Here is a 26,875-nt window from a genome sequence, read left to right as displayed (position 1 = left end):
AGCAGGAAAGGGTTTGAGTAAACAAAGATCCATTGTTGGGTACAAAAACACTGAAAAAGTAAAAGACACAGTCCATTTGAAGAGCATAGATTACAGACCTGCTATTTAGTGTGACATTTTTAATTCTTACAGACCTTTATTAGCTTTTCTTAGTCACTTTATTTGCTTGTATTTTGTTTCCTGGGATTCAGGGCGTGTGTGTGTGTCTGCAAAAGCGGGTGTGCTTTTGTTTTTTTGTTCCAGTCAGTATGATGTTATTACAAGACTGCCAAAGCTCTGTATTAAATTTGGAATTTGTTTAGATTTTGAGGCCAATCACTACCAATTTTAACTTTTGTCCCTCAAGGCGAAAAATTTTCATTGGGTTCATGATGGTCTCTTCTTGCCCTCGCCGGTAGTTTACTCTCTGCAGTATGCCTCACACTCAGACATGGTCATGCTTAGGTCAAGATTACTTAAAAGCCTCCGCCAACAGATATATTACCACCTGTGGCTTTGTTTACATGTGAACATGTGAGGTGAGGTGATGGAAAATGTAACTCAACAAGACCAAACTGCTGAACTGCTCATACTCTGCAGTCATTTTGCGGTCTTGCTTCACTTCTCGTGCTGTTTTAGCACCTGTGGCTTTATGTAAGTGTGCACTGAGGTGTGGTGGTGGAAACACTGGTTGCTTTCACCGTGGACCGTGTCTAATAAGGATAGAGGAAAATTCACCTGTTGTCATGGCATCTGCAGCTGTTGCGTCAGCTTGACAAGCTTGTCGGTCCCCTGATGATGAGCAGTAATCTGGTTGCTGTTTTTCTTCCTCCCGCCACCCTCCAGGCACAGTCAAGGCACCCTCTCATTCATTTTTAGCATTATAATACTCCCTTTGGTGAGTGCCATGAGCATGTGTGACACATCAAACCCTTTATTCAAAAGAGGCCATTCTTATTTGCTCAAGTCTGTGAAAGATTGGTAACCTTGTATCTCATTCTTGCTCCATGTTATCTTCTCACCGTAATCTCTTTCTCAACCTCCGACCATACTCCCGCCTGTCACCACCTTAACACCCCTCATTTTTCATTTTACCCAGACCGAGTTTTACAGGCCAAGTAGGATAGTTAACCAGTTTTCAGGTGGTCTCTTGGTAGTTGCAAAGCCACAAAAAGCTCCATTCTAGCATTTGATGGAGACCATACCATTTACCTGTTACCTGTCTTAATTTACTCTTCTCAAAGGTGCTTTTTGTCCAAAATAACTGCAGCTCTTTTGTCAGTTCATAAAGTTCTTAAGTAATCCTGATCATTTTAATGTTGTGGTCAGATTTTCTCACTTTTGAGAGAAGAGTATCTCCTGATGTTCCTGATGGTAAATGCCATTTTGATCACTGACTTCTAATGAATTAACAAGTACAAGTGCTTAAAAATGGCCCAACGTGAAGAATTTTGTGACAGGACAGGTTTTTATTGCCTTATGCTCAGACCTTTAGTTGTTATTACATAGGTCTACTGTTAAGAGTTATAACTTAAGCTCCAATTTTTGATCAACAACCACTGACAAATCTTACCCAGCTTACAGTTCTGTTTGCTTCCAAATTAGTTTTATTTCCTGCTTGATGACCTTTTGTTCTTTGTTCTCAGGATCATCTTTTGCTTCCTGCCACCAACCACAATAAAGGAAGCCGACCCAAGATGTCTTTAGTGTTGCCAGCCATGAACATAAACGGTAAGTGCTGTGGCACAGACTCAACAGTTGGGGAGTTTGGTCACTCAACACAGTGTAACAGATGAAAGGCAAGCTGGGAGCAGATTCAGAAACACGTCTCCCCACAAGAATGCATTACTTGTGGCCTAAGACACTTGTAAGGAGAACTTCTAGGACCAAATTAGAGCACTTTTGCTTTTTCAACCTATTAAGGTGATACTGATCCTTCTTTAATGGCATTTTGTTTTTCAAACTTAACCTTCCTGGAACTAGAGTTTAGGTTGCCTGTTTAGCTTAAATGAAATTTTCTTTTTAGATGTTCTTTGCCAAAATGTTTCTTTGACATCTGGTGTCTTGTTAGTAGATGATCTTTGTTCCCTCCCTCAGAGGGAGGTCTCTGTTATGTCCTTCATCCTCTTACTGTACTTTCTGCTGCATTTAGCAATCCTGTTCAGCGTCTATACAACCACTGACTGAACCACACACAGACACATACATAAAAATGACATTCATTTTCAAAATGTGTTCATTTGAGGCTCGGACACTCGAGACTTGTATTTTGTTGTATGCATTAAAAATATATTTATTATTATATTAAAATTAGAATGTTGTTCACAAAAACATTTATAAAATGCAGTTATACTACCCTAAAAGTGATCAGTATGCCACATGTCAGCTAGGAGTAAATTAGCTAAGAAGTCACCACTGTAGATTTATTATTCTGGACATATAGGATTTTTGAGTTTTAAGTTTTAACAGCCAGCAGCGCATCACTTGTTTCTTAAACTCTTTCGAAAATATAAGCATTTTGGCCAGAAAAAAAACATTCACTGTCATCGTTGCACATGATGGATGCATACTAGTGATTTAAAAAGTCAAGCAAATACAGGAACCCTTCAGGCTGCAGAGCAGGGACATAGCTCTTCTAGGCTTCTTTGTTTCCTCTTCAAGAGTACAATTGCTGTCCACAGCTTGTCATTGTGGGTGGCAGTCAGAGTACTTGGTTGCATTTTGGGAGGTGGTTTGGACCAGCCCATTTGAGAGGCAATCACCCGTTAATTTGACCGCCTGCCCTCAAAAACAAGCCCAAACATTTTAACACTGGTATACATGAGGTATGCCTCAGTATCTTGCACAGCTGATCAGCAAAAACCTTGGACTACCATTGGTGCATTTGTTGCCAAATTGTTTTCTATGAATCATTGAAGTGTACACATGTTCTTGATTTGAATGAGCTCATCATAACTTTTCTCCATGGCCCTCAAATCTGCTGGATTATCAATGCAGCATTTCACAGTCAGGTCATCAGAGGCTTCAGTGGAAAGAATTCTTATATGTCCAAATACTGTAGAGTTAATTATCAGGTGGCTTGATTTTCACAGAGCCCGCAGGACAGTGAACTGAAACAAAACCTGCCCAAGAGGAGCCGTTTATGAAGGGTGTGAACAATTAGGAAACAGCCTGTTGTTGTTGGCTGTTTAACTGCCATTTTTATCAGAAATCCTCTTGTTCATCAGTTATCTCCCTGTCTGTTGCAAAACACCAGCAACAGATTTGATTAGTGTTTCAACCAGCTCTGAGAGGAGTGAGTCAGTGGAATATGAGACTCTTACTCAGCATGGAAGACATGGCCATTGGGAAATAACTTTTTTTTTCTGGGAGGGGGGTTTTTAGAGTTGAAGATTGATGAAGGTAAACATTGTTCTTGGTTGGTCTTGTCAGGGAGGAATGTTAAGGTCCGTGCCGGTCAGATGGCCCATTGAAATAGCAGCAAATAATGAAATCCAAGACCTCCCTTTCAGCTAATTGTTGAAATGGGCAAACAAAGGTGGCATTCAGGGAGAGATATCAGGTCTGGAAAAATTCTCAAGAAAGTGCTCTTCGATTTGCATGATCTATCAGTGATACTTGCTGTTGACCATAAATAATATTTATGTTAGAGCTGTCAGATGCCACAACTGCTCCCTCCTCTGGGTAGATCTTCACTGACCTGACAGCAGGGCCTGTAGTTAAAAAACCAAATCAACAGAGCCTGAGAAAGCAAAGCGAGGTGGTGATTCTCTAGTAGCATGAAACCTTTGTGGTTGCCCCCCTCCCGTTACATATGAAACCCCATGTGCCACACAGATGACAGCCCTCTAGTAGCATTTTAGACGTATGCAACTTTGAGTACAAATGTACATATTAAGATGGGTGAAACCCTCAGAAAAGCAGAAACACTCTTCTTTCTGGGGCACGACAGTGGAGGATAATTCTTTCCAGCTCCCTGTTGCTGCACTCCTTTAGGAATGCCTTCCTTCTCCCGTCACTAAATGGTTTTCATCTGGAGGAGGTGGATAGACTCTGCTAATCTGAAGTGATCGTTCGGTCTGTCTTGGTCAATAACTGAACATCGAAGATGGAGACTTTGATGTGAGCCGTCGTCTGTTTCTGTCTCGCTGCATGTCCACGGTTCAGGGGTTCTGTTAAAGTTACTTGACCTTGACCTCCTTGATTCTCTCAGAAAACATATCTGGCTGAGCAGTTGCTCCTTATAAGGACCGGAGGGTGTGTTTATTTAATGATCCTCTGAGTTTGAAAGTAGCTCAATCAAGTGGAAGCGACATGTTTGGAGGAGAGGAATGTTTCGGAGATGACATCATTTACAGGTGGATCGACCGTGGGACTGCAGTCTATTTTCACTGCTCTGAGACTGTACATGTGCACTGTTGCTAACAGGCAGCTTTCACTGGGGGATCAAGGTAGAGCTCCACACCACTGAAGGAGTTGGGGATCAAATTTTCCTACTCCTCTAGTCTAAACAGAACGTCCCCACCAGTCCTCTGAATGGGGAGTGCTCTCTCAATAACCCAAATGTTTAACCCTTGCCATTCTTAAATGCCCAAAATAAAATCCTGCTTGTGCAAGTGATTATTTTCTTCAATCAGTTAATTCTATATACATAAAACTAGGTACATATATTCATGATCCCCTCAGGACAAATTATAATAACTTTGGTAATGTATTAACATTTCCTCTAGTGTTTGATTTTTTCCTATTCCTCACTTAATGACTAGATATCTGCAAATCAGTCAGCCTCCGCTTTATTTTGTGTTTAGTGCTAACTCACAAATACTAGTATGCTAACAGGGATCAATTGAGATGGTGAATATGGTAAGAGTTATGCCTGCTAAAGCAGGTTTGTGAGCATGCCAGAATGCTGATACTAGCATTTAGCTCATAGTACTGATCCACTCTAAGCATATCCAGTGAGAGTCTTGATAAATTCTTGGTAAAACAAATTGCTTTATTGTTCCCCATGGGTTTGTGCATTACTTTGTTCATTCATATAAAAAAAATCTTTGCTTAAAAAGATGAGTATATTGGTGGTGGTTTCAGAAAATTGGCTGTATCAGGAGGTAATGCCAATTTCTCATTTGCCCAATCGACATCCTATGACACCCTAATAGATTTTTATTCACTCAAATCGTGTATTGTAATTTTGAGATTATATTTTATGATGAATTGTTTCCTTTCTCATGTAAAAAAAAAAAAATGTTTCCTTATGAGTGTGTCCTCAGAGTCTGTGCCAGTCTGGCAGCCGCCATCCTCCCAAGATGCATTCTCAGGTTTCCTCAGATACACCGTTGCCAGACGTTTATCCCCTTTATCAGCACACACCAGCTCACTGTGTCGCTGAAACTTTCTGGAACCTCTCCAGATGGCACCAGTAAAAGGGGGAAGGAGACCACACTGAGCAGGACGGTAGATTTGGCAGCTTCTTCAAAGAGATGCTTTTTGAAGTTGGGGCTCATGGCTGTGTGTTTGTGTGCTTCCTCTTCCACTGTTCAGGCCTCTCAAGCAGTTAACTGAATAGAAGTTAGACAGTTTGGTAATGCGGTGAAAGATGAATGTAAACAGTGCAGGGAATTAAATTTAAATCATGGATAACGGTTAGATTATGGCCTACAAGTTTCAGTGTACTTATTTTCTAACTGTTATGCACTTACAAAATAAATATGGGGTACAGCAATCTTATTAAGGGGTAACAGAACATGAAGCCTCAGAATGAAGAGTTAACACCTTAAACTTTTATTTACTTTTTTTTCCCCACAAACTGTTAACGCTGCCCTGACATATCATCACTTATATAAAGCTCCTATGTGGAACATGTTAGCAGTCATTTGAAGTCATGTTTCTGTCTATTTGATGGGATACAGTACAGTAGTATGTAGGGCAATACAATTTTTTAAAAAATTGGTAAAATTTGTGAAGGTATCCCACTGCAATGGCTGACTTAGACAAAGTGCTATCACCAGCCAATACTGTTGCATTTCTGTTCACGTTTTTATAATGCAGTCATTATTTCTAAATTATTTTTAAATATTTGTAAAAAAAAAATTGTAGCACAATAATGAAGCTACAAGTACAAAGTGCAAAGGCTTTTTATTCTATTGCATTTTTTAATCACTATTTTGTACCTCTGTTGTATTTGCGTTATATTCATTTGCCTGTGAAACTTCACCAATTCATTCTGCCTTTTGGACTCATATTTATATTATGTGGTGGTAATGTCAGAGCAGTTTGTTTTGCATTTAACTAAATCAGGGCTGACTTGACTGTGCAGTAACAACAGGACCTTGAACTGAGGGAGAAGAAAATCACTTATGATCTCATGAAGCTATATGGAGATATGGAGAATAACTTTTCCAGCTCAAGTTCAGACAGAAGCCTAGTTTGATGAAGGCATAGTGTGAGAAAGAGTAAAATCCAAACCCAGAGGAAGATTTCCAGAGATGTCTGTCGAAACATTGAAGCCATCTGAGAAGTTCCAGTTTCACCGCAGGTGCAAAAGCGGAAGTTCAGTGGTAGATGAAATCATACTCAGCTTTACGTCTGCTGACCTTCTAATGATATGAACATCCGTGGAATCTTCCGGTTGCAGAAGGAGCTATTGTACAGTCTCTGTACAATCTGATAAACTGTCTCTCCCTGCAAAGTATACGTCCTTGGAAATACTGCAGAAAGGCAGAAGAAGCTGATGTCTTGCACAGGTGTCTCTGGAAAAAGACTGCAGCTTTTAAACAACTTGCAGCAGTCTTCTGCATTTTAAAGACGCCTACAGCTCCATTTCTGGGTCACATAAGGGCGCACTAAAACTGACTGAGGTGTGTTTGGCTTGTGTGCTCCACATGGGGAATGCTGTTATCATCTCCGGCGTACAAAAGAAGCTGTTGACTTTTAATGTAAATACATGAGGGATCCCTCTGAATGTTTTTACTAGCTTTTTTTTTTTTTCTAGCCAAGACGTTTACAAGAGTGTTCACTTTCAAGCATGTTCTTCCTCCAGGCTGAGTGAAGTTAGGCTGTGGGAAACCACAAACCATGAACCATATTGTTGTCTCAACGCCAGCATCTTCTTCCAAACTTGAAGTTCCCAAGATGAAGCCAGAGTACAGTAATTGCTTTTTTTTGTAGGTCAAACCACAGATTGACCTTGAAAGTGAAAATGTACTCAATCTTTGATAAGCTTTGTGTTGATCATTGCACTGTACACCATCTGCGGTCCCTGCTGTTTCTTCAAACACAATAGGCTGACTCATCAACATCAATCACTTTCAGAGTTTCCTCTTTTCTTCTCTGAACACAACAAGAAGCCTGAAGGATCCTGACTCATCTTCAGCGATCGGGCGCTCTCTTTCTCTCCCACACTCTTGCCAGACTTTCTTCTCTCAAATGTGCATGTCCTGCTCTTGTTTAGAGCTGTTTTGTTTATCTCTATGTAGGAGAAATCCAGTAAGTGACTCACCTCTGGACATCTGTAACTAAGCCTCCACCCGTACTTGCTGCGGTTCTAAGCCCCCCGCCCTCGCCACTACCCCCCGAAGCTGCCTCAAACAATACTTCTTTATACTCCCAAAATACTCTTGAATCACATCTCTCTACAGCAAGCATTACAAAAAAATACAAATAATTTGGCAAGCACTGTTGTTGTCTTGTGTAAAATTTTTTTGCCATGATACAAATCCACTGTTGATTGAACACATACCCAAATGAAAATGGAATAACTCCATTATTTATACACTGATTGATGCATCGATCAATCAACCCTTCTCTTCCTTTCCTGCCATTACAGACAGCATCATCAGGGACAAAGAGTTTGAGGTGATGATGCAGATCGACTGTGAAGTAACAGACACCAGGATCCTCCACATCAGGTCCTCTACCATCCCACCTTTGCTCCGGGTCAACCGCACGGACACGTTTTACCAGCACTCCCCGACCAACAACCAGGCCTCGCCTCCCATCGGTGTGCTAATGGGCTCTGCCTAAGTTCATCATCAGCACTTGAGTTATTTATAACTCCTCAGCAAAACTCACAAAGACAAACACAAGATACAACCTCAGTTTGTGCTTTTTTTTTTTTTTTTTGGCTGATGAATTATATTGTAAAGCTGGTGTTCTCCCACTGACTTAATGTTTGTGATTTAGATGTGAAGGAATGTGCTCTGCTGAAATCCCTAACCATTAGCATACAAAGGAACCTCAAAGGTTGTCGGCACCGCTCAGTCACATTCTTTATTGGGAATGATATCCGGAGGCTGTCTGTAATAGGGTCCAAGGAGACGCTCGCTCCTTGTGTGGCAAAACCGACTTCTCCCCGTGACCCCAGACGCCCTACATAAGGGTAATTGCTTAGCAGCAGGGAGCAGAGCATTGAACCCTGAGTCACCCCGTCATAACACAAATACCCCATAGCAGCTCTTCTCAAGTGTGCTCTTTTTTTTTTTTATTGTTTTCTTAATTTCAGAACAGAGCCGAAGATTTACTTACTTCAAACCTTAATTAAAAACAGATAAATATATTTGTGATATCAATATTTAGAAGCAGAAAAAATTCAGTGTTTGTATCTTAGCTAGAAATTGGAGTGCTGTAACTGTCTCTCTCACTCAGTTTTAGTCTTTTTGACTCTTCTAAATAAAGCAAAATTTATTTTATAGTAAGAAATGCCATATTAATTACTCATGGCACCAGAGGCATTCAGCAAACTCAGGAAGTCAGGTGATCTGTGAAAGCTGACAGGCTAACCACTATGTTGTTGGTTGGTTTCCATTATGTGCTCTGTTTTTAGCGTTTTATCGAAGAAGAATTTCAGTCCTCAGTTTTTGGTTCTTTGCACTGTGCTTCACTTATATTAATGAACAGATTCAGATACTGTACATATTTATTTCTATTATTATCTAACAGTAAAGGCAACTTCTGTGGTGTGATGCAGTTTGCTCATTTCTGCTGTTAAAAATTTCTTCTATCAGGAATTACCGATTTTCTTCATCTGTCTGATTATACTTTGTGGAAATTTTTTATTCCGAGTGATCACAGAAAACAAAAAGAGATATTGTCTATAAAATATGAAAGAGTAGAAAGGAGAGATACAGTAAATGTAGATACTGGGAGAGTTATTTAGTGTCAGTTCACTGGGTGAACATGCAGCAATGTTATCCTGGAAAAAGTCATCATCATCAAATTTGAAATCGCCACTAAGAAAAATTTAAAAAGCCACTGTTTGCCAAAAATAACCACTGCTGAGAAACATAGTTTAAGTCCTGACTTCTCCGTCCACGGGCTGAATTGCACTTTTATTTTGTGCACTTAAGCCTGTTTTGAAATTGCAACCTACTGAAAATTCTTATTTTAAACACAGTTTGGAGATAGATGTGTTAGGATAGATTAGTACTAATTTGATGTAAACATTTGCACTATAAATGCAGAACCTGGGAAGTTCAGTTCAGTTCTGGCTTAAAATGCCTTATTTTGATTTGTCTACAACTTTGTTTCGACTACGTGTAATTTGGGGTAAAATTGATATTAATTATGAAATTATACATCATCAGAATTAGTCACCTTTTCTTATTCCTGGCTTGTTTGTGTATGTGTTGATAAAACAACATACCATACTGCTGTGGCTGAAAGTGCATTTCTTTTAGCTACGATTGTACAGATGGTTATGTTTTAGCTCAACAGATGCTCATAAAAATTGTTCAGAAAAAAAAAACGCCTTTTGCTTGTGATGTTGTAAAACAGACCTTCTGTGTGTGTAATTTTTTTCCACTTTTGGTTTCAGAATTATATTTGATTCACCACATTCTTTTCACTGCATCCCAACAGTACTTCAGCACAAGACAAGAGTACAATTAAAAACTTGTGAGGTTTTGTTTTTTTGTGTTCTATTATGTGCATAAACCAAAATAAACACTGGATTTTCTCTAACTATACCTGTGTGTGTATATCCTTTGGCCAATTGGGGGAAATCCTGTAATTGCATTATTTAAATTTTTTTGTTCAACAAATACAATAGATTGACTGTTCCGGTGTATTTTCTTCCGCTGTAACTCAACTGTAACCTTAAATTACAGGCTTGAACAGTTCTTTTCTGTACGTCTGTATTTGTTTGTTTTTTTTTATAGTCTTTTCCTGCCTAGTTGTCTTGAGTCTATCCTCACAGTCTTCCAGCTGGATTAACACTCGCAATCTGTAATTAAAGCCACTTCAGCATCAACTGTGGTTAGCCAAACAAAGAAGACATTTTCCGTTAGTATTTCTGAACTTTATTGCAGTCTCCTCAAAGCAGTCTGATATGGAGGGAGTAAGTGCTTTCACAAGACAAAGGACCTGTGGCATATGATGCAAAGAAAAATGTAATATAAAATAATGTGTATAAAACAGAAAAATGGAAATTGTCCACAAAAGTTGGGGATTTGTTCAAGGATCATGAATAATGAATTATTTCTGTGATGTGTTTTTACCTAAGCCATTGACTGATTCTGACACCTTTCTACATTCATTTAGCTCGTAGGGCTTCTTCTACTTTTTTTTTTTTTTTTTTTTTTTACAGCATTACAGTATATACAGTACAACTTGATGTGTTGACTGAGGAACAAGGCTCACTTTTTCATTTATTTTATGTAAAACCTTCTTGCAAAAAACAAAGCAATTTAATCACAATATACTGAAGTATATATGTACATTTGGCCCCAATTTGTCTCCGTACTGAAGGCCATGTGGACTGATCTACAATCCATCCAAACCATAGAATTAACTTTTAAAATAACTAGTGTCAGACCCTTACTAAGGGTCTACATAAGCAAACTTAATGTTGTATGTGACTTGGTGTCCATTGTCCCATGCATACAACACACCCTCTTTGGGATTGTAGTCAATCTGCGTGGTATAGGTGTAGTTATTGGTAAAGGGCATTCTGGGAATCATCTGAGTGTTTGTGTGAGTGTCGAAGGCGTATTCCAGGTTGGCGTCCCTCTGGTTGTTGCTATCGACAGCGTAAAGGACGCCACACACGATGAAGCAGTTCCCGTAGTGGTTTCTCCTGAGCCCTGTTCTCCAGGTGGTCTCCCTCTGCATGCTGAGGTCTGTGGGGTTCAGCCGACTCAGGACGATCACTTCCTGTAAAAAGCCTTCATCATCCAGAGCCGGGTAGATGATCCACAGGCCACTCTCGTCCACGGCAAAGTCGATGTCTGAGTGACTGCGCCACTCCCACGGTGATGACGACTCCTCGAACAGGGCGTCGTGCAGCATGGTCCAGGAGGCCACGTAACGCTGACGCAGGTCAAACTTGATGATGTCACGGGAGAAGGCACGGTTGTAGTAGAAGGCCCCATCGTAGACCACATGGCCTGTGCCAATCCAGTTGTAAGGAAGCTTGTAGGAGTTGGTAAAACGGCCTAGGAAGGATAAAGAACAATGGTGAAGCCTGAAATTTATCAAAACCTAAAGGAAAACAAAAACAGTTGAGTGAAAGCACAGACCACTGAACCTCACCTTGTTTGAAAACCTCCAGGTTGCGAAACTCTAGGAGGTTGTTTCCATAGTAGAAGTTTGTGACATAAATTTTGTCATTATCAGACTTCGGATCCTTCATCCATGCTCCTTCATTCCTGCCAAAGGTGTTGTGAGTTATGGGCTCGGAGATTGTTGCCAAAGTGTCCTTACACTCCCCTGTAAAAAAGACCCAGAGAGCCATGAGTGAAAATTTGGAAGCAGTTTAACATCACCCAGACCTACATCAAAGAGTCTGAAAATAATTAGAGGTATTTGTTTTAACCAGCTTAAATCACGGAACCTCACAGGGTGAGGTTGCACAGATGACAGAGCACAAGTTCACAGAACAAGTTCTTTAACATTTTTCTAATAACATTTCAAAATAGTCATGGCATGATGTCAATCATTTCCATTTGATGTTTCAAACTGTTTACAGCAAATCACAGGTTCTTTTCTCACAATAGCTTTGGTGCTAAGCTCTTGTAAGAACTTGATAAGGTGCTTTTAGCCACACAAGGGGTATGGCTCAAGGGATGGCAAAATAGACATTTTAATATTTCACTATTTAAATTGAAAAACATGATGGTGTCATCTTCTCCTCATTTGATGCAAAAACTAATTTAAAAACGTATTTACCATGTTTTTCCGAAGCCGATTCCTCCTGTCTTTGCATTGGCTCATCTAATTCCAGGTGTCCTTCCTCCCGCTCTTCTTCTTCCCAGCTGATTTTGTATTTCCTTTTGACTTGAGCAGCCTGCTTGGTAGTGGTTGTGATGGTGGTAGTGGCAGTGGTGGTGGTGGTGGCTGTAGAGGAGGTAGTCACTGGTGTGGTGAAAGGCACAGAAGTGTGTGAAGGCAATGTGGTCAGTCTCTGTGTGGTAGGAGGCAAAGTTGAACCTGAGAAGAAGGTGGATTCATTTTCTTCCTCTGGTGTTGTGGTAGTAGCCTGTGTGGAGGTAGCCGTTGTGGAAGCTGTTGTGGGGTGTGCTGGTACTGAGGTCTGGGCAGCATAGGTTGTAATGGCCAAAGTGGAAGTTGGGCTAGTGGTTGACATTGGACTGGTGGCTGAAGCCTCTGTGCTTGGATTAGCTGCAGCGCTGTCAGGTATGGTTTGCATTTGCTCTTTCAGCTCCAGGGTAGACATTTCCATCATGGTAGTTGGTGTATTTCTTGCTGTGAATGATGGTATGATTTCCTCTGTGGCTGTAATTTCAGAGGGATGGGTTCGGTACATTATAGTTTTGGTTATTTCCTTGGCAGTGACGCTTGAGGATGTGCCAGCTGGTTCATCCATCATGGTCATTGGCCACTTAGTGATTCCAGCAGTGACTCTTTGAGTAGTCTGAGGTGCAGTGTCTGTGGTCCTGATTTTTTGTGTGGCAGTGGTTGGTCCAAACGTGACACTTTTCCTCGTGGACGTGTCCCTCTGCGCATCTGTAGAGACATCAACTAATGTGGTTTCGATGGCACCGATGGACTCATGAGTTTCCAAGGGGGGCTCATTTTCTTTCGGTTTTGTTGATTGGCTGGTCCTCTTGATACTGTGCACAGAAGCTGTTGACTTCGGTCGAAAGGATCTTGGTCCAGCCCTCATCCTGGGGCGAGAGTCTCTGTGCTGAAGAAGGTTCTCCTCAATGAAGAGGTTGATAGAGCCATCACCACTGAATCCATGATACTCAAAAACTGAAGAGAGAAAATTGAATGTTTCGTCAAGTAATCTGAACTCTGTGGGATACTGTGATGTTTTTTTTATTATGCAATAACCTAACATTTGTAAAGTAAGTCATCCCTGATCGTGCAAATTACAGGGCAAAAAGTGCAGCTACAAATGGGTTTGTAACCACTTGTGAATAAACCACAGCGCTTGCACTTACAGTTCTCTCCAGGCTCCCCGTCATCTGCCACCATCGGATCTGGCTCAGATTTATAAAAAGTCATTCCTCTGATGATCATGCCATTGGAACCAGTCTTCGACACCTGAGAAGCCTCCTTGTTAGCCACGTTTTTGGGAGTCACCTGAGGTTTGACCTCAATGATCTGAGCAGAACCATCTGTCTGCAGGATGGACAAATTTTCCCCAATAAACTTCTCCTCATACTTTCCCTGTTAGTGGACAGACAGACAGACACACAAAACGTCTATGAGGCAAAAAAGAAAAAAAAAACATGCATTGCAATGACACCAGTACATCTGTGTGATTACATGCAGTACTGGGCCAGTATTTGTCAGTATCAGATATTGATTGATTGACTGATTGTACAAAAGACTTTTATTGTCATGTGATAGTGTGAATGAGTTGGACCTCAATCTATGGCAAGAATATGGGGAAAAAAAGTTTTTCTGAGGCTACATTACTTTATTTTTTTCGTTAGTGAGCTTCTGGCTGCACTGAGTTCACTACAATAAATGACAAGAAAAAAAAGCAGTCTTCTTTATTTAGAAGTACATCTAAAAGTTAGTACACCCAAAATGTAGATAATAGTTCTCCACTGCAAAGGAAACTGCATGTGCATACAAGTGCAGCAAGAGCCAGAGGTCATCTAAGTTTCATTTCTTATTAATTACCTTGTTTTATGTTTCTTACAACTTCTCTTGCAAAACATATTAACTTAGTGAATCACTTCCATGCAAAGCCCTGGTCCACCCAACACTGGTGGACATGCTCTCCAGTTTATACTGAAGTTGTCATGGATCAGGGCCCAGTGGTACAGTCACTGGTCTGAGGTCTGTTATTGTCCACTGGGGCTGCCAAAACTTCCAATTACCTCAACAACTCTTTTACACATTCTTGGTCTCTAATCATGGAGATGATGATTTTATGAAGGGAACTGTGGAAAGAACACGCAATTGTTCCTTTTGTTTTGAGGGAACACAAGACCAAATAATGCTTTACCGGCCCGAGCAACAACATGTGAATTCAATCACTTCTTTTATACTTGTCCCTTTCTTGAATTCAGTTAATTCACTCACAGTCTTTACAGTTGCTGCAGAAAATAGCCACAAAAAGGTTTTTACAGTCTGTGAATTCCTGGAATGAATGTGATAATAAATATCCTAAAAAATATGTATGCAGTAGGTAAGTGTACTATAGTAGTTGCCCACAGCCTGTAATTGTTTACAGTTAGAACAGTCTTCTTTAAAAGTAATTTCTCTATAACTATTTATAAAATACTGACAATTACTGTATAATTTGCTATCATATATAGTGATACGAACTAACTAATAATCTTTATGCGACAGTGAACCTTTATTTTTAGGTGTTAAGTACATTTTTTCATAGTACAGTAAATTAAAGAATTACCAGTATCATTTATGGTATTATCAATATTAAGATGTCACACTAACCTCTGGGTCCTGATATGCTGCTGCCCCACTGACTTTGCTGAGCCTTGTCTTGTCCTGATGCCGGTGAGGAGGAGGGGTGGGTGGGCTTTCGGTCACATCTGCCTGAATAAGAGGGCTCTCCTGGGGCTTCACCTCATTCATGGTGTTGTTCAGAGACACTGCCTTCATGCAGCCATGGACAAATCAACAACATTACACTGTGCATGTGTTCAATGGAAAACAGGCAGCATTCGTCAGCAGTCATAATCACTAACAGAAGGACAAAAAAGGAAGTTGAGCTCCTATTATCTGAGTCACTAATGGGCTTTTTTCACTGCTGAGTTGTCATAGTAGGAAAAGAACAGGTGTAACTAATAATATGAATGCTGTTCTTTTCAAATGTCCCAGTTAGACATGACATTGTGGCAGTGAGTTAACAAGCACAATACCCGGGTCCTGAAACTGAAGCAGCTGAATGGAATTTAGCCATCATTCATTAAAAACACCTGTGCTTTTCCTACTGTGACATGTCAAAAGGTCGTCTGTGAAAAAAAAATGCTTAGTTGCACTAGATGCTCATCACAATTTACACTCCCCAGTGCTGGCGCAACTACACTCTCACTTCTCCACAACTGACGTGTCATACCAGGGCAGACACAGCTGAAACTAATGAAATTTATGATGGATACACTTCATTTACCATGTATTAATGTTACTAAGTGCAGCTGTGTTTTTCACACCAAGACAACTCTGTGAAAAGGGTCATTTCAGATGGAACCCCCCCCCCCCCCCACACACACACACACACATCAGGCAAGTATTGTAACTCATCCAGTTAATGCAAACTCAAACAATAAATCCAATCCAAATCCACATATACAAAGATTTTTTGATCCAGTTCAAAATATGATTTGGACATCACAGCCAATTGGACCAAGGATGACTAAGGCAGATGTTGTTAATGATCAGGAGATAAAGCCCACAGTGAAACATGTAAGGACTGTAATCTTTCTGTAAAACATCAAACCCATGCTACAGCCACACAGGTGTTTGCAATTATTTTAGATAATTAGATGCTCCTCTGTGTGAGTCGGTAACCCTCCGGTTAACATTTGTTGCACCTGTTTGGGTGGGACAACGTTACGATTTATATAAGTAGGTGGAGTTTGGTGACTTCAGCAAACTCTCAGCACAACTCCACCACAACCTGAAGAGAGGTCTACTCAGCCAACATATAGTAACTGAAAACACCTGGGAGCCTTTTTTTCATGTTCAAGAATTCTTACGAAGCTTTAAGCCATTTCATTTGAACTGTTGGTTAAACTGATGGTTTAAACCACAATTTACTACTGTAGCAATGTGGAAAAAACAGGGAAAGTGTTTTGTTGGCCCATTACAACAGGCCAATCAGCTATTTTTTTTTTTATTTTTTAAAAGGGGTGAATACTCAGTCAGATAAACTTCCACGTGTGATGGAAAGCCTGGGAACTCCTTCCATGTCCAGCCACTACCAAACAGCTATTGAACTACTGAATCTGATAAAACGTGATATCTATGCCTCCAGTGATCCAGGCCTCTCTAGAAATCAATACGTGGAAGGGAGCAGCCTATTGGCTCTGGATCTGAAAACTGATAGCTTTCAGATTGTTTTACTGGACTCATTGAATCCACCAATATACACACACCCACCAACACCACTTTGTGCTTATGTTATACTGACATATTTACATGAATATGACACTTTTACTGTACCTTTTCAATGTGTTCCACACGATCCACGAGCTTACTGGTGATGGAGTGCAGCTTCAGTAAATCCATGCCATAGAAAGAACCCTCCAGCAGCTCAAGGATGGTGGATAGCTAAAAATGATCAAGTGGATTCCGTCAAACGTGGGGTTTACCAAGACATACCATGCGTAACACAGGCCCATCCAAACTGTGAGTCTCTGGTTATGAACAAAATGAATTTGATTAAACTTGATATCCATGCCTCCAGTGATCCGAGCCTCTCTAGAAATCAATAGACGTGGAAGAGAGCAGCCTATTGGCCCTGGAGCGTAGTGACTTATGTGTAAAGGAGGCTCTGGTGTGCATGGAAAACGGACAGGATGACACTTCACCTTGACATTCTCTTTTCCAGCTTCCCTAAGTTTTTTCAGCCTGAACTCTCCCTCGCAGGGATTGACCGCTGACGGTGGAGCGATGCAGGCGCACTTGCACTCTGGTCCAGAGGTGATAGTCTCCACAGTGTAGAAGTCCTGCGCAGTGGCGCTCCCTTCTTCTATCCGCCGGCAGGCGCTCCTGCTCAGGGGTCTGACAACACATTTACACCGACAGTCAGAGCCTTCCGAGAGGGCTTTCACTTTGTCATAATCACCCAGCAGCTACAAAGAGAAGAGGATGTGTTTTCCAAGACGCTCAATCAGACACGTTTCAATTTGAATGCAAAAAAAAAAAATGATGAAATGTCCATAAGAGAAATTATGCAAAGAAATAAAGAAAAGGGACATTTTCTCCTACCTTAGAGAGAATGCTCTCTTGACCTTCTATCTCCTCCTGCAGCCTCTCATTTTGCTCTGCATTCATCTCAAGCTGTGACCCGGGATCTGCACCCATGGTCATTGGGAATGCAAAGCCCCGCGGATTTAACGCACAGCACATTACGATGGCAATGCATAACTTGTACATGTTGCGAAGCTCGCAGAGCCCTGAAAGGAGTAATAATGCTACGAGTACGCTATGCAGGCACAGCCTGGCAACAATTAATTTAGCTCCCAAGAAAATTTCATAGCATGCATCTGGCTAGCCTATATCCAAAATATGATCAGGTAGAGGAATTACGCTTTATAGAGCCATGCCATCTTTTTCATAGTCGCAGTGAATGTAGGCTAATGAGTCCAAGAGACACCGTACACTCTGTGAGAGAGCAGCCGGCATCTGCTGCTGGAGCAGCGCTGACAGGAGGCGGACCTGATCAAACCGGCAAAGGAGGAGTTGAAGTGCTTGAAAAGACATCTCACAGGATGTGCAACGTATTACTGGTAGTCAGAAGTAGGCATTGCACTGAAAGCTTGGGTCTAATGTTGAATTTCCTGTCAGATTTAACTTGCATTTTACGAATTTTCTGAACCATATTTCCAGGTCAAACGCAGCTGCAGCCTGTTGCGCACATAGGTTGCACACTGATTTGATGCTGCTCCGTCACCCTTTCAGCGGCCCGAGTTTCAGCTGTGGTTTTGCTGCCCTCTATCGGCGACAGTGCGCAACGAAAAGTCAAACAAGCATTTGAACTTGCGTGTTTATTCGAACTGTAAGGCACATTTCATTCTGTACGTATTTCCCTTCATCAAACTTCAAGTAGTGTGACATGGATATAAAATGGTACATGAAAAGCTCAGTTAAGGCGCATGGTGCCGTGCAGGTTTGAGAATCACACACAAAAAATGTGTCATGAAAAACAATAAACCTTGCGTTGTGATGCCAAACCAACAGTTCTGCCATGTAACTCTTTTGATAGTTACCCATAGACGAACAATACTCCTACATTAAATAACTTTTAAAATTTACACATATTACAATTTACACAGTTACAGTTGAATATACCGTAACAATCCACACAGCTCCCCAACAGAATCACTTTTCATTTTACAACTTGTCTATAATTACACTTCATCATGGGACTAATAGAATAAAGTGCCACAGCCTTTCTGTCAAATGTTTTTTTTTTTAATGACGAATGTCCACATAAATTTTCTTCATGTCCCACAGCATAATGATCTTAAGTGTCTGATTTCTACTTGATGACTTCATCTGTAGTGACCTTCCTTTGGGTCTTTGAAAACCACTTTATCAGTCCCAGAATGACTGCAGTCACCCAGCGAGAGGTCTGATATGTAAGGCAGTATTTTAGTATTCATACTGCAAACATTAATACGTCTTAGCATCCTTTATGTTCTATCCTTTCCTCAAGTGCCACAGGAAGAATGAGGTGAGAAATACGGCTCCACAGTCCGCCGTACTTGTCAAGGTCCATCTTGTCGAAAGAAACAGGGCGGCCATGAGAAAGGAATTTCTTCTGAAGGTGGTCGTCCACCATCTCCTCCACAGCATTCAAATTAATCTTGGCAGGAATCTCCTCTTCATCCTCCAGCAGCACTGTGAAGATGAGAAAAGTCTTCTTGTAGGCAGCATTCTCGTGGTCACAGTAGCGGTAGAAAATGAGCGTGGAGCCTGGAGGCAGCTCCTCGAAGCGGTGAATGATAGCCACGGGTTTGTCTCCCTCGAAAGCTCCTTGTAACTTGCTGTCAATGTCCAGTTTGACCTGGTCGCTGTCTTGGCTGGCTGTGCTGGCTCCGTCAATGTGGAGGACGGAGGCGTTGAGGGCAGAAGAGAAGGCGGACGCCAGGCCATGAGCTAGGCAGTGCAGTGTCTTCTTCGCTCTGAGGCCGGCAGTCAGGATGAGACTCACTGGCGCTGTGGGCTGGTCCGTCTGGAGGTGCCTCTGAAGGTGGATCCTGCTCCTGTTCCAGAGTTCAGCACGCTGGTTAGGGAACTGAGCCTTTACTGCTTCCATTCGGCTGAAGAAGATGTCTACATTGTTTTCCTGAGGTCGAGACTCAGGCTGGAGGAGATGATTCACCAGGATGGCAACAACTACCACTATACCTGCTGCTATCAGGTATCTTACACTTCCTGTGGATAGAGGGCACATGTTTTATCTTAACTAGCATTTTACAGAGTAATCATAATCATAAATAACATAAATTATTGCATACCAAGTAATACATAAAACACAATATTAGATAATTAGTTTCTAATGACAATCACTGAGAGAGGCTAATACTCATCATAACACTGAAAACAAGCAATAAAAGATAAAACATAAAGAAAAGGTCTCAAAGATTACCTCCAAGAACTCCAGTAACCTCTGGAACTGTGGGTTCAGTAGTCTCCTGAGTGGCAGGGCCAATGTTTTCCACATTATTTCTCTGTTCATCTGTCTCTTTCTCCTCTGAGCCTTCCTCTGGCAATGCTGTCTTCAGGGAGGTTGTATTATCCTGTATGTCCCTGTCTTCAGGAGGTAAAGCACACTCTGGGGCTCTTCCATCACCTGAGCAGTGGCAGTAAAAAACAAACTGATTAACATAAAGTTAAAGGACAAAAATAAAGAAAAAAAAAACAGACAGCCTTACTGGCTTCCCACCAATGAACACAAAACTTTCATAAAAGAAAAGTCAGACTCACCCGATCCAGCTCCAGAAGATTCTTCATTGAGTCCATCTTTGGGTCCATTGGCAGCGTCATCCTCTGTGTCACTCAAGGTTAGTGAAACAGTTGTTTCTGGTGCTTTCTTATCCACAATGAGATCTTCCTCTGAAAAAAAGAAAAAAAAAGAACAGTTTAACTTCCACAACAGCTCCATCATCCATTTAAGTCTGTCAAAACTCCTGACAAACATGATTTCAGTGTAAGTAATGGGGGACAAAATCCATAGTTCTTTGTCAGTATTAAAAAAAAGCTTCAGCAAACTGTTTCCTTGTTGAACTGCAGGGGAGGCATAGTAACACAAGGAGAGAATTTCACACCAAAAAGGACACGTCAGTATTATTTTACTGCTTTGAAAAAAGTGTGAACCTCCCCTTAAGGCTGGAAATACACTCTGAATGAAATTGAATATAGCATATGGCCATAAACAGCTGCTGAATACAGCACTCAAGGAAATGCCAATATTCTGCGACTGAAGAGCCATTTGTCTAATGACAACCAATTACAGGACACGGCTGATAAAATGGTGGTCATGTATTAGATGGTGGTAAACAAGACTGTGTGATGTTCACCTTACTACTGCGTGCACTGCAGGCCATACGAGTGCTGTGTTTTGGTCACAGAGCTGTAATTTTGGCTCAGCAAACATCCACACAACACTCACAACTCCACTAACCAATTTCCAAAGGGAAACCATGAATTTAAAAACATGTGGAACAAGACAGAAATTCTGTGTTATTAAAAAAAAAAAGGATTTCTGAATCTGAGCAGTGACTGTGGCAAGACCAATATCTCCACAGGGACAAAGTGTTTTATGATAATTGCCTTCACATTTCAGTAGAGATTCGTTGTCAGAAGTGTAAATGTTAACTCAAACCTTTGGCACTCTACAGACCTCTGTAGCACTAATTGCACCTCAGTAAAAGCTGCAAATAATAATAACATCTGAATCACTTGTCATAACACCAGGGTATACTCACTGGAAATCTCAGCTTTCGTGGTCAGATCCGCCTTTTTTGGTGTGTCTCTCCTGCAATCACCATGACTTCCATCATCATCCTGAGAAGGGCCGCTGCTCTCTTCATGTTGAGGTCCTTTTATAAGAAGCACGATATTCTCTTCAGCCGAACCATTGCCACTGTCTGTAATTAAAAAAAAACAGGTGATCAGGTAGTCATCTAAGTTATAGTCTGACTGAACTAATTATAACTTTCAATGTCCAAGAAAACTATTTTCATTTTTATTCCATATTTGGGTTGTGGTCAGAATTATTAGCTTTCTCTTCAACATAACCTTTGTTTTTAAGATCAGTTAAAAACAGAAGACAAGACCTTCATACAACTGCAGATGTTTCTTTAATTTTTCTAAAAGCATGATGGGAATCAAATACTGATATTATACTCTTTACTCACTTTTGACATCAGCCTGCTCTGGAGCTTCACCACTGTCGTTCTCAGCCTCTCTGTTTGTGGACGCAGATGAAGAAGCTGAATCTTGTAAGGTGAGACAGAAGCCATATTTGATTAGTACAGTAAATGCAGAAACACATTAATTAAAGACGCAGCTGATGCTGTTTTAGTGCTTTACCTTCTGAGTGTTGCTGCATTACATTCGGCGCAATATTGGTCTTTTCTGGTTCGTCCTCATCACAAGGTGAAACATGGTCCATATTTGTGGACTGCGTTTTGTCTTCCCTGTTATCTGTAAAATAAATAAATAAAGTTTAAAAAATGTAAACCATTGCTGTGAATGTTTTGCAAGTATGCAAGTCCAATACAAGTGGTATCTGTTTAAGTACCTGCTGTGTCCTGGTGAGTTATAACTTGCTCTGCCATTTCTTTGTATAGAGGCACTTCACTCAAGATGGTTCACTGAATGGTTCAAAGCTGAACAAAACAAGCACAACATTGGATGTGAATGCCCCGAGTATAGCTTTATACTGACTCTCGTCACACGTTCAGAGTCCAAGTTGATGTTGCAAGGGCCGGGCTGAAAGATACTCTCACGTTACATTTTTAACACGGTCTAACCTCCTCATGTTTTCAACTAACAATAATTTGAGACAGATAAACACGCAAGGCTGTAAACACGCAATTCTGTAAACACGCAAAAACATAATGCTCAAGCTCAACACTGGCCATTGCAGAATTTTCTGTTTTGGCGTGTTGCTAAAGAATATTTGGGGGCTAACTTACAAGTGAATTTGCTATGCGAGCAGACAGTAAGTAAACCGAATGAGAAAGTAATTAACATTAGTTTGTGGGCAAACTGGCTCACCGGCAACCAAAGTAGTATCATGTATAATATGTGAACTGTTCGTTAGCTAACTAGCTAGCTGGTTTACTGCCTGACAATTTAGCAAAACTAGCTACCAGTTAGCAAAGCAATACATGGCTTCAGTCTGTCAGAACAACCCTCGTTTAACTTATTTAATCCATTCGTGGGTGGTTAATTTTAATGGCTTATTCTTACCAGAGGTGCCATCGATCACATCACCGTTGAAAATGCAATGACACATATATTGCTGCCTTATCTTTCGTGTGCACCACGGACAGAACTCCCGGGAGGAACGTCCAGTTAGTCGTGCTCTTGTTTCTAGGGGGGAATCATTTTTGAATATCGGTGCAGTACGGTCACAAAATGTCCCCCTCAACAGTCGCAGGAAATGTGGTTGCTCGTCGTATTATTTAACTTAGGTTTGTGGTATCGCTCGGTCAAATTATTATAAATGGATTCCGAGGTTTCTGAAAATAAGTCGTCTCGCCCCTTGAGACGATCGACGAGGTCATCCGTTAAAGGTGAGCAGATGGACTGTGATGACAGTTAGCTTAGCCCTTGGAGCTAGCTCATACAAAGTTTACCGTATTAATAAAATCCCTTTAATTTCTGCTCTGACTGCCGTTAGCTGACTTTATCGGTGCAGACTTGGACCGCTTGGAGTTCTTTGGTATTTTATTTAGCCTGCAACTCTTGAGAGTCACTTACACACACACAGCAATCATTTCTTCCTGTCCTTTCTGCAGTATTGAGTGTTGAGCCGACCGCTAGGGGTCCTCTCAAGAGAACCAAGAAGCGCCAAGCTCCTGTTGCAGCTGTAAATGGTTCCAGAGATAAGGAGAATGACTCGGAGGATGAAGGTGGGATGGCCCATTTAATGCTGTTTATCTTAATTACAAAGACAGCTAATCCTTAATATATTCCGTTCAGGGCAGTGTGAACAGCTGCTTTCATTTCCTACTTCAGAGTCCGCTCGCAAGAAAAGCCGACTGGAGGCTGGAGGAGCAGTGGACGGCGGTGGTGATGAGATTGAGATGGATGTCCAGGACTCAGCTGCAGACATGGAGAACAGTCAAGACCACGAGATGGATATGGAGAGGCAGGATTCCTCCCATGGCACTCATCCACCCAAAATATGCCAAAGTTAGTGCTGTTCATTATTGATTAAAACACATATTTTTTTTTATTGATTACTTGCTTTAAAAATGTCAGGTATCATTAGACATTTATATAATATACACTGAAATAACATTCTCACATTTGAGAAGCTGGAATAATTGCTTGATAAATCACTACGAAGAGGGTTGCATGTCACTCTTTGAGATTTTTCTTTTTAATAATTATACCTATACTAGGTTGTTAGGCCTAACCACCTATTGATTATATGTGGCAGATCAGTGACATGACCACAGTCATATTTGACAGAGGTTTTTTGTGTGTGTGTTTTGCTAATGGATGAATGTGCTGTCAGATAAGAAACATGGCATCTGTAATGGAAAAATACAATGTACAGGTGTACTCTGGTGGTTTCTGGCCACCTTATATTTGCCATAGTTTGACTGTGTTTACCATTGTTTCTACAGGATTCGCCAAGATCAGATCTAATTACATGTAGTTGAAGGGTTTTTATTTAAATTTAGGTTTTCTGTTTAAAACAGGCGCCATTGGAGATTTGAATGTAGTTCCTCGGCTAGTGCTCCCTGAATGCCGCCGATCTGGTGCAGTTGTAAATGAAGATGCAGACTGGATTAAAACCAAGAGGGGTAGGGAAATGTTGCACATTCATTCTGCATGGGAATAATTATGTTAAGGGAGGATAATGCAGTTGTTCTAATCTCTCTTGTTTTTGTTTTTTCAGAATCAATCAAAGGACCTGCAGCCACCACCAAGTCTGCAGAACAAATCAGATCACAACCAAACAGACATGATGTGCCAGTCTCCAAGATCCCCAGCATGGCTGAGTACAAGAGAACGATGGAGGCCAAAGCCAAAAGTGCTGGTAATTCTAAACATATTTATTCAGCCAGATTCCAGTCAAGAAAATTGCACTGAGCACCTGTTCAGCGGGTTTACATCTTTAAAAATGATTTCTAAGATTTCTAAACCGATTAATTCTTCCTCATCTTTAGCTCTACCCAGAGTTAACCGTGTTACCCCAACCGTGCATCCAGCCTCAGAGAAATCCTACACAACGCGACGTTTGAATAGCATTCCAATTCAAAAAGAAGCCATTCGGGCCAAGAAACAAGGTATTGTACCTTCAACTTAATTTTACAGTCTTGAGCAACATGTAATGCAGCTGTGACATTTTTGACATTGATTTAATGAGATTTTCTCTTGTAGAAGGGATAAAGAAAGCTGCTGTCATCAAGACAAACTCTGGATATTCTTGTAGAGGTAAGCTATTATTTTTTAAAAGTACATTATCTTATCATGCTCAAAGATTACATTATTTGCTATACTACATTTGAATCGTGTCCTTTCAGGATTTATGTGGCATTTATGGTGTTTGGTTCTCCTGGTGCTGCTCAGTTCTGCCGCCTTGCTGGCATACAATAAAACCCCTGTCCTCCAAAGGATCATAGATCATGGTCGTAATTTATCCAGGGCTGTGAGGCAAGGAATTTTTGCAGATCAGCTGTCTCTTCTTGAGGCTCGGTTTCCCAGTCAGCGGCCTGAGTTGTGGAAGAGGAGCAAGATACACCTGGAGCAGCACCTTAAAACAGCCCAGCCCACAGCGCCAGTGAGTCTTATCTTCACTGCTGGCCGCAGGGCTGAGAGGACGCTACACTGCTTGGCCCAGGGCCTGGCCTCCACCTTCTCATCTGCCCTCAATGCTTCCGTCCTGCACATCGATGGAGCCAGCAAAGCCAACCAGGACAGCGATGAAGTGAAGCTGGACATTGACACCCAGCTGAAGGCAGCCTTTGAAGGCGATAAGCCTGTGGCCGTCATTCATCGCCTTGAAGAGCTGCCTCCAGGCTCTACCCTCATTTTTTATCGCTACTGTGACCACGAGAGTGCAGCATACAAGCGGGTGTTTTTGCTGTTTACTGTGCTACTGCCTCAAGATGAGATCAGCAGTGAGAAGTGTCTGAAGGATGTGGAGGAGATGGTTCAAGACTATGTTATGGAAAGACTGGTAGGCTCCAATAGCAAAACGTCCTTTAATGATATGGACACTGACAAGTACGGTGGACTGTGGAGCCGCATCTCCCACCTTATCTTGCCTGTTGTGTCTGAAACAGAAGTAGAGCAGAAAGGATGCTGATGAACCAAGGTGGCATCTCAGAAGGACTCAGGATACTCCTTCTTGGTACTGTGCTGGAGCTATGAAACAGAAGTAAATTGGAAATATAACATGCTGTGATATTTCACATATAGACTTGATTTGAAAATGTTTGAAAGTTGTATTAATCTCACTCTGGCAGAGATGAGATTGTATTCAAGCTGAAGTCCAGTTTCTGTTTCAGTTTAACTGCTTACAATGGTTTCTACACAGTTTTTAAATATGTGTACCTGTACAGCCTTTGTAGAAGGACATAGATATGGTGTTAAACCATCATTCCACTTCCAAAGAAGGGCATTCAATTCACATTCAAATGCAGATTGAACATACAACATATACAAGACAGAGATCACTTTGTTCAACTGCTTTTTAATGGACATTTCCAAACTAAGAAGTGTTTCTAGTGAAGGATCAGCAGGGATTGCACTGGTAAAACTTCTTTGGAATTAACTGAAACTTGTTTCATTTTCTGTGGAAATTAGCATTTCTTGTTGTGTATCAAAATCTCAGAGACAGTTCATGGCTTGCTTTATATCTCTGTTTTATGTCTCCATGGAGATGTTTGTCACTTCATGTAATTATTTTGTGCACACAGTTGGATTGGTTTTGCACTAAAAATTTTAATAAGATAAATGATTTGTATTCTTTGTTTTTTGTGAATGTGTATATTTGTGACATGTTGGAGTATTTTTGACAGCTGTGTATATACATAGGTTTGTGATATATATATATATATATGCATATATATATATAACAACTCAAAAACACACAGACTCTCGTTAAGCGATTTGAATTTGTACAAATAATTTAACCGAATATCATCGCAAAATGTGCCTTAAACACAGATGTGGAGAAAATTAAACTCTGTTTGAGAATCACAGAAACATTCATCAGTAATTTGATACTGTATCTTGACAACGTCAGAACTCGAATAACCTTTCTGGTACATTTTTCTAATTTGCTTTTGATTATAAAGTGTTCTTTCATGATATCACTCATTCCTCTAATGTTGTTATTCTGAGATGAGTTTTGTGTTGCTCATATAAAGACCTGGATATTTTCAATAAAGATTATTTTGATACCTAGAAGAGTTAATTTGTGTAACCCACTGTCTTGTCCTTAGTGTCTTGTAGTTTAGTTTCTTGAACAGTGGTAGAGAAAAAAGAAAACGTGAAAATGAAAGTTAGGATGCTGCATCATCATTGTCAGTAAAGA

The 26,875-nt window shown here is 40.8% G+C and overlaps 4 protein-coding genes across 4 annotated transcripts in view; 2 read left to right on the top strand and 2 right to left on the bottom strand.

The window, feature by feature from the left end:
- atf6 (activating transcription factor 6) overlaps positions 1 to 9,941 on the top strand; it is a 29,164-nt gene extending 19,223 nt beyond the window's left edge. The window contains exons 15-16 of the mRNA XM_041040792.1: positions 1,626 to 1,710; positions 7,805 to 9,941. Of these exons, the coding sequence (XP_040896726.1) occupies positions 1,626 to 1,710; positions 7,805 to 8,001 (282 nt within the window). The 3' untranslated portion in view covers positions 8,002 to 9,941. The remainder of the gene's footprint in view (positions 1 to 1,625; positions 1,711 to 7,804) is intronic.
- A 530-nt stretch (positions 9,942 to 10,471) lies between these two features.
- On the bottom strand, positions 10,472 to 17,758 carry olfml2ba (olfactomedin-like 2Ba). Its single transcript, XM_041041085.1, has 8 exons — positions 17,350 to 17,758; positions 16,950 to 17,213; positions 16,582 to 16,689; positions 14,851 to 15,012; positions 13,380 to 13,608; positions 12,142 to 13,188; positions 11,506 to 11,682; positions 10,472 to 11,408 (listed from the first exon to the last, which is right to left on the bottom strand). The coding sequence occupies exons 1-8, from the start codon at positions 17,515 to 17,517 to the stop codon at positions 10,795 to 10,797; spliced, it is 2,769 nt and encodes a 922-aa protein (XP_040897019.1). The 5' UTR covers positions 17,518 to 17,758; the 3' UTR covers positions 10,472 to 10,794.
- Positions 17,759 to 18,109: 351 nt separating this feature from the next.
- Positions 18,110 to 22,722, bottom strand: zgc:112962 (uncharacterized protein LOC548348 homolog). The gene is made up of 8 exons (XM_041040837.1): positions 22,567 to 22,722; positions 21,893 to 21,980; positions 21,682 to 21,795; positions 21,507 to 21,587; positions 21,075 to 21,236; positions 20,074 to 20,202; positions 19,736 to 19,939; positions 18,110 to 19,521 (listed from the first exon to the last, which is right to left on the bottom strand). Exons 2-8 carry the CDS (start codon positions 21,927 to 21,929, stop codon positions 18,767 to 18,769), a joined length of 1,482 nt encoding a protein of 493 aa, XP_040896771.1. The 5' UTR covers positions 21,930 to 21,980; positions 22,567 to 22,722; the 3' UTR covers positions 18,110 to 18,766.
- Positions 22,723 to 22,724: 2 nt separating this feature from the next.
- On the top strand, positions 22,725 to 26,749 carry si:dkeyp-82a1.6 (torsin-1A-interacting protein 1). Its single transcript, XM_041040836.1, has 8 exons — positions 22,725 to 22,892; positions 23,118 to 23,231; positions 23,338 to 23,514; positions 24,030 to 24,134; positions 24,230 to 24,370; positions 24,501 to 24,620; positions 24,715 to 24,768; positions 24,858 to 26,749. Exons 1-8 carry the CDS (start codon positions 22,823 to 22,825, stop codon positions 25,640 to 25,642), a joined length of 1,566 nt encoding a protein of 521 aa, XP_040896770.1. The 5' UTR covers positions 22,725 to 22,822; the 3' UTR covers positions 25,643 to 26,749.
- Positions 26,750 to 26,875: the final 126 nt, after the last annotated feature.

Source organism: Toxotes jaculatrix, chromosome 6 (genome assembly GCF_017976425.1).
Source record: "Toxotes jaculatrix isolate fToxJac2 chromosome 6, fToxJac2.pri, whole genome shotgun sequence".
Taxonomy (NCBI): Eukaryota; Metazoa; Chordata; class Actinopteri; family Toxotidae; genus Toxotes; species Toxotes jaculatrix.
Note: the sequence above shows the minus strand (reverse complement) of the source record. Positions and strands in the feature narration are given on the sequence as shown.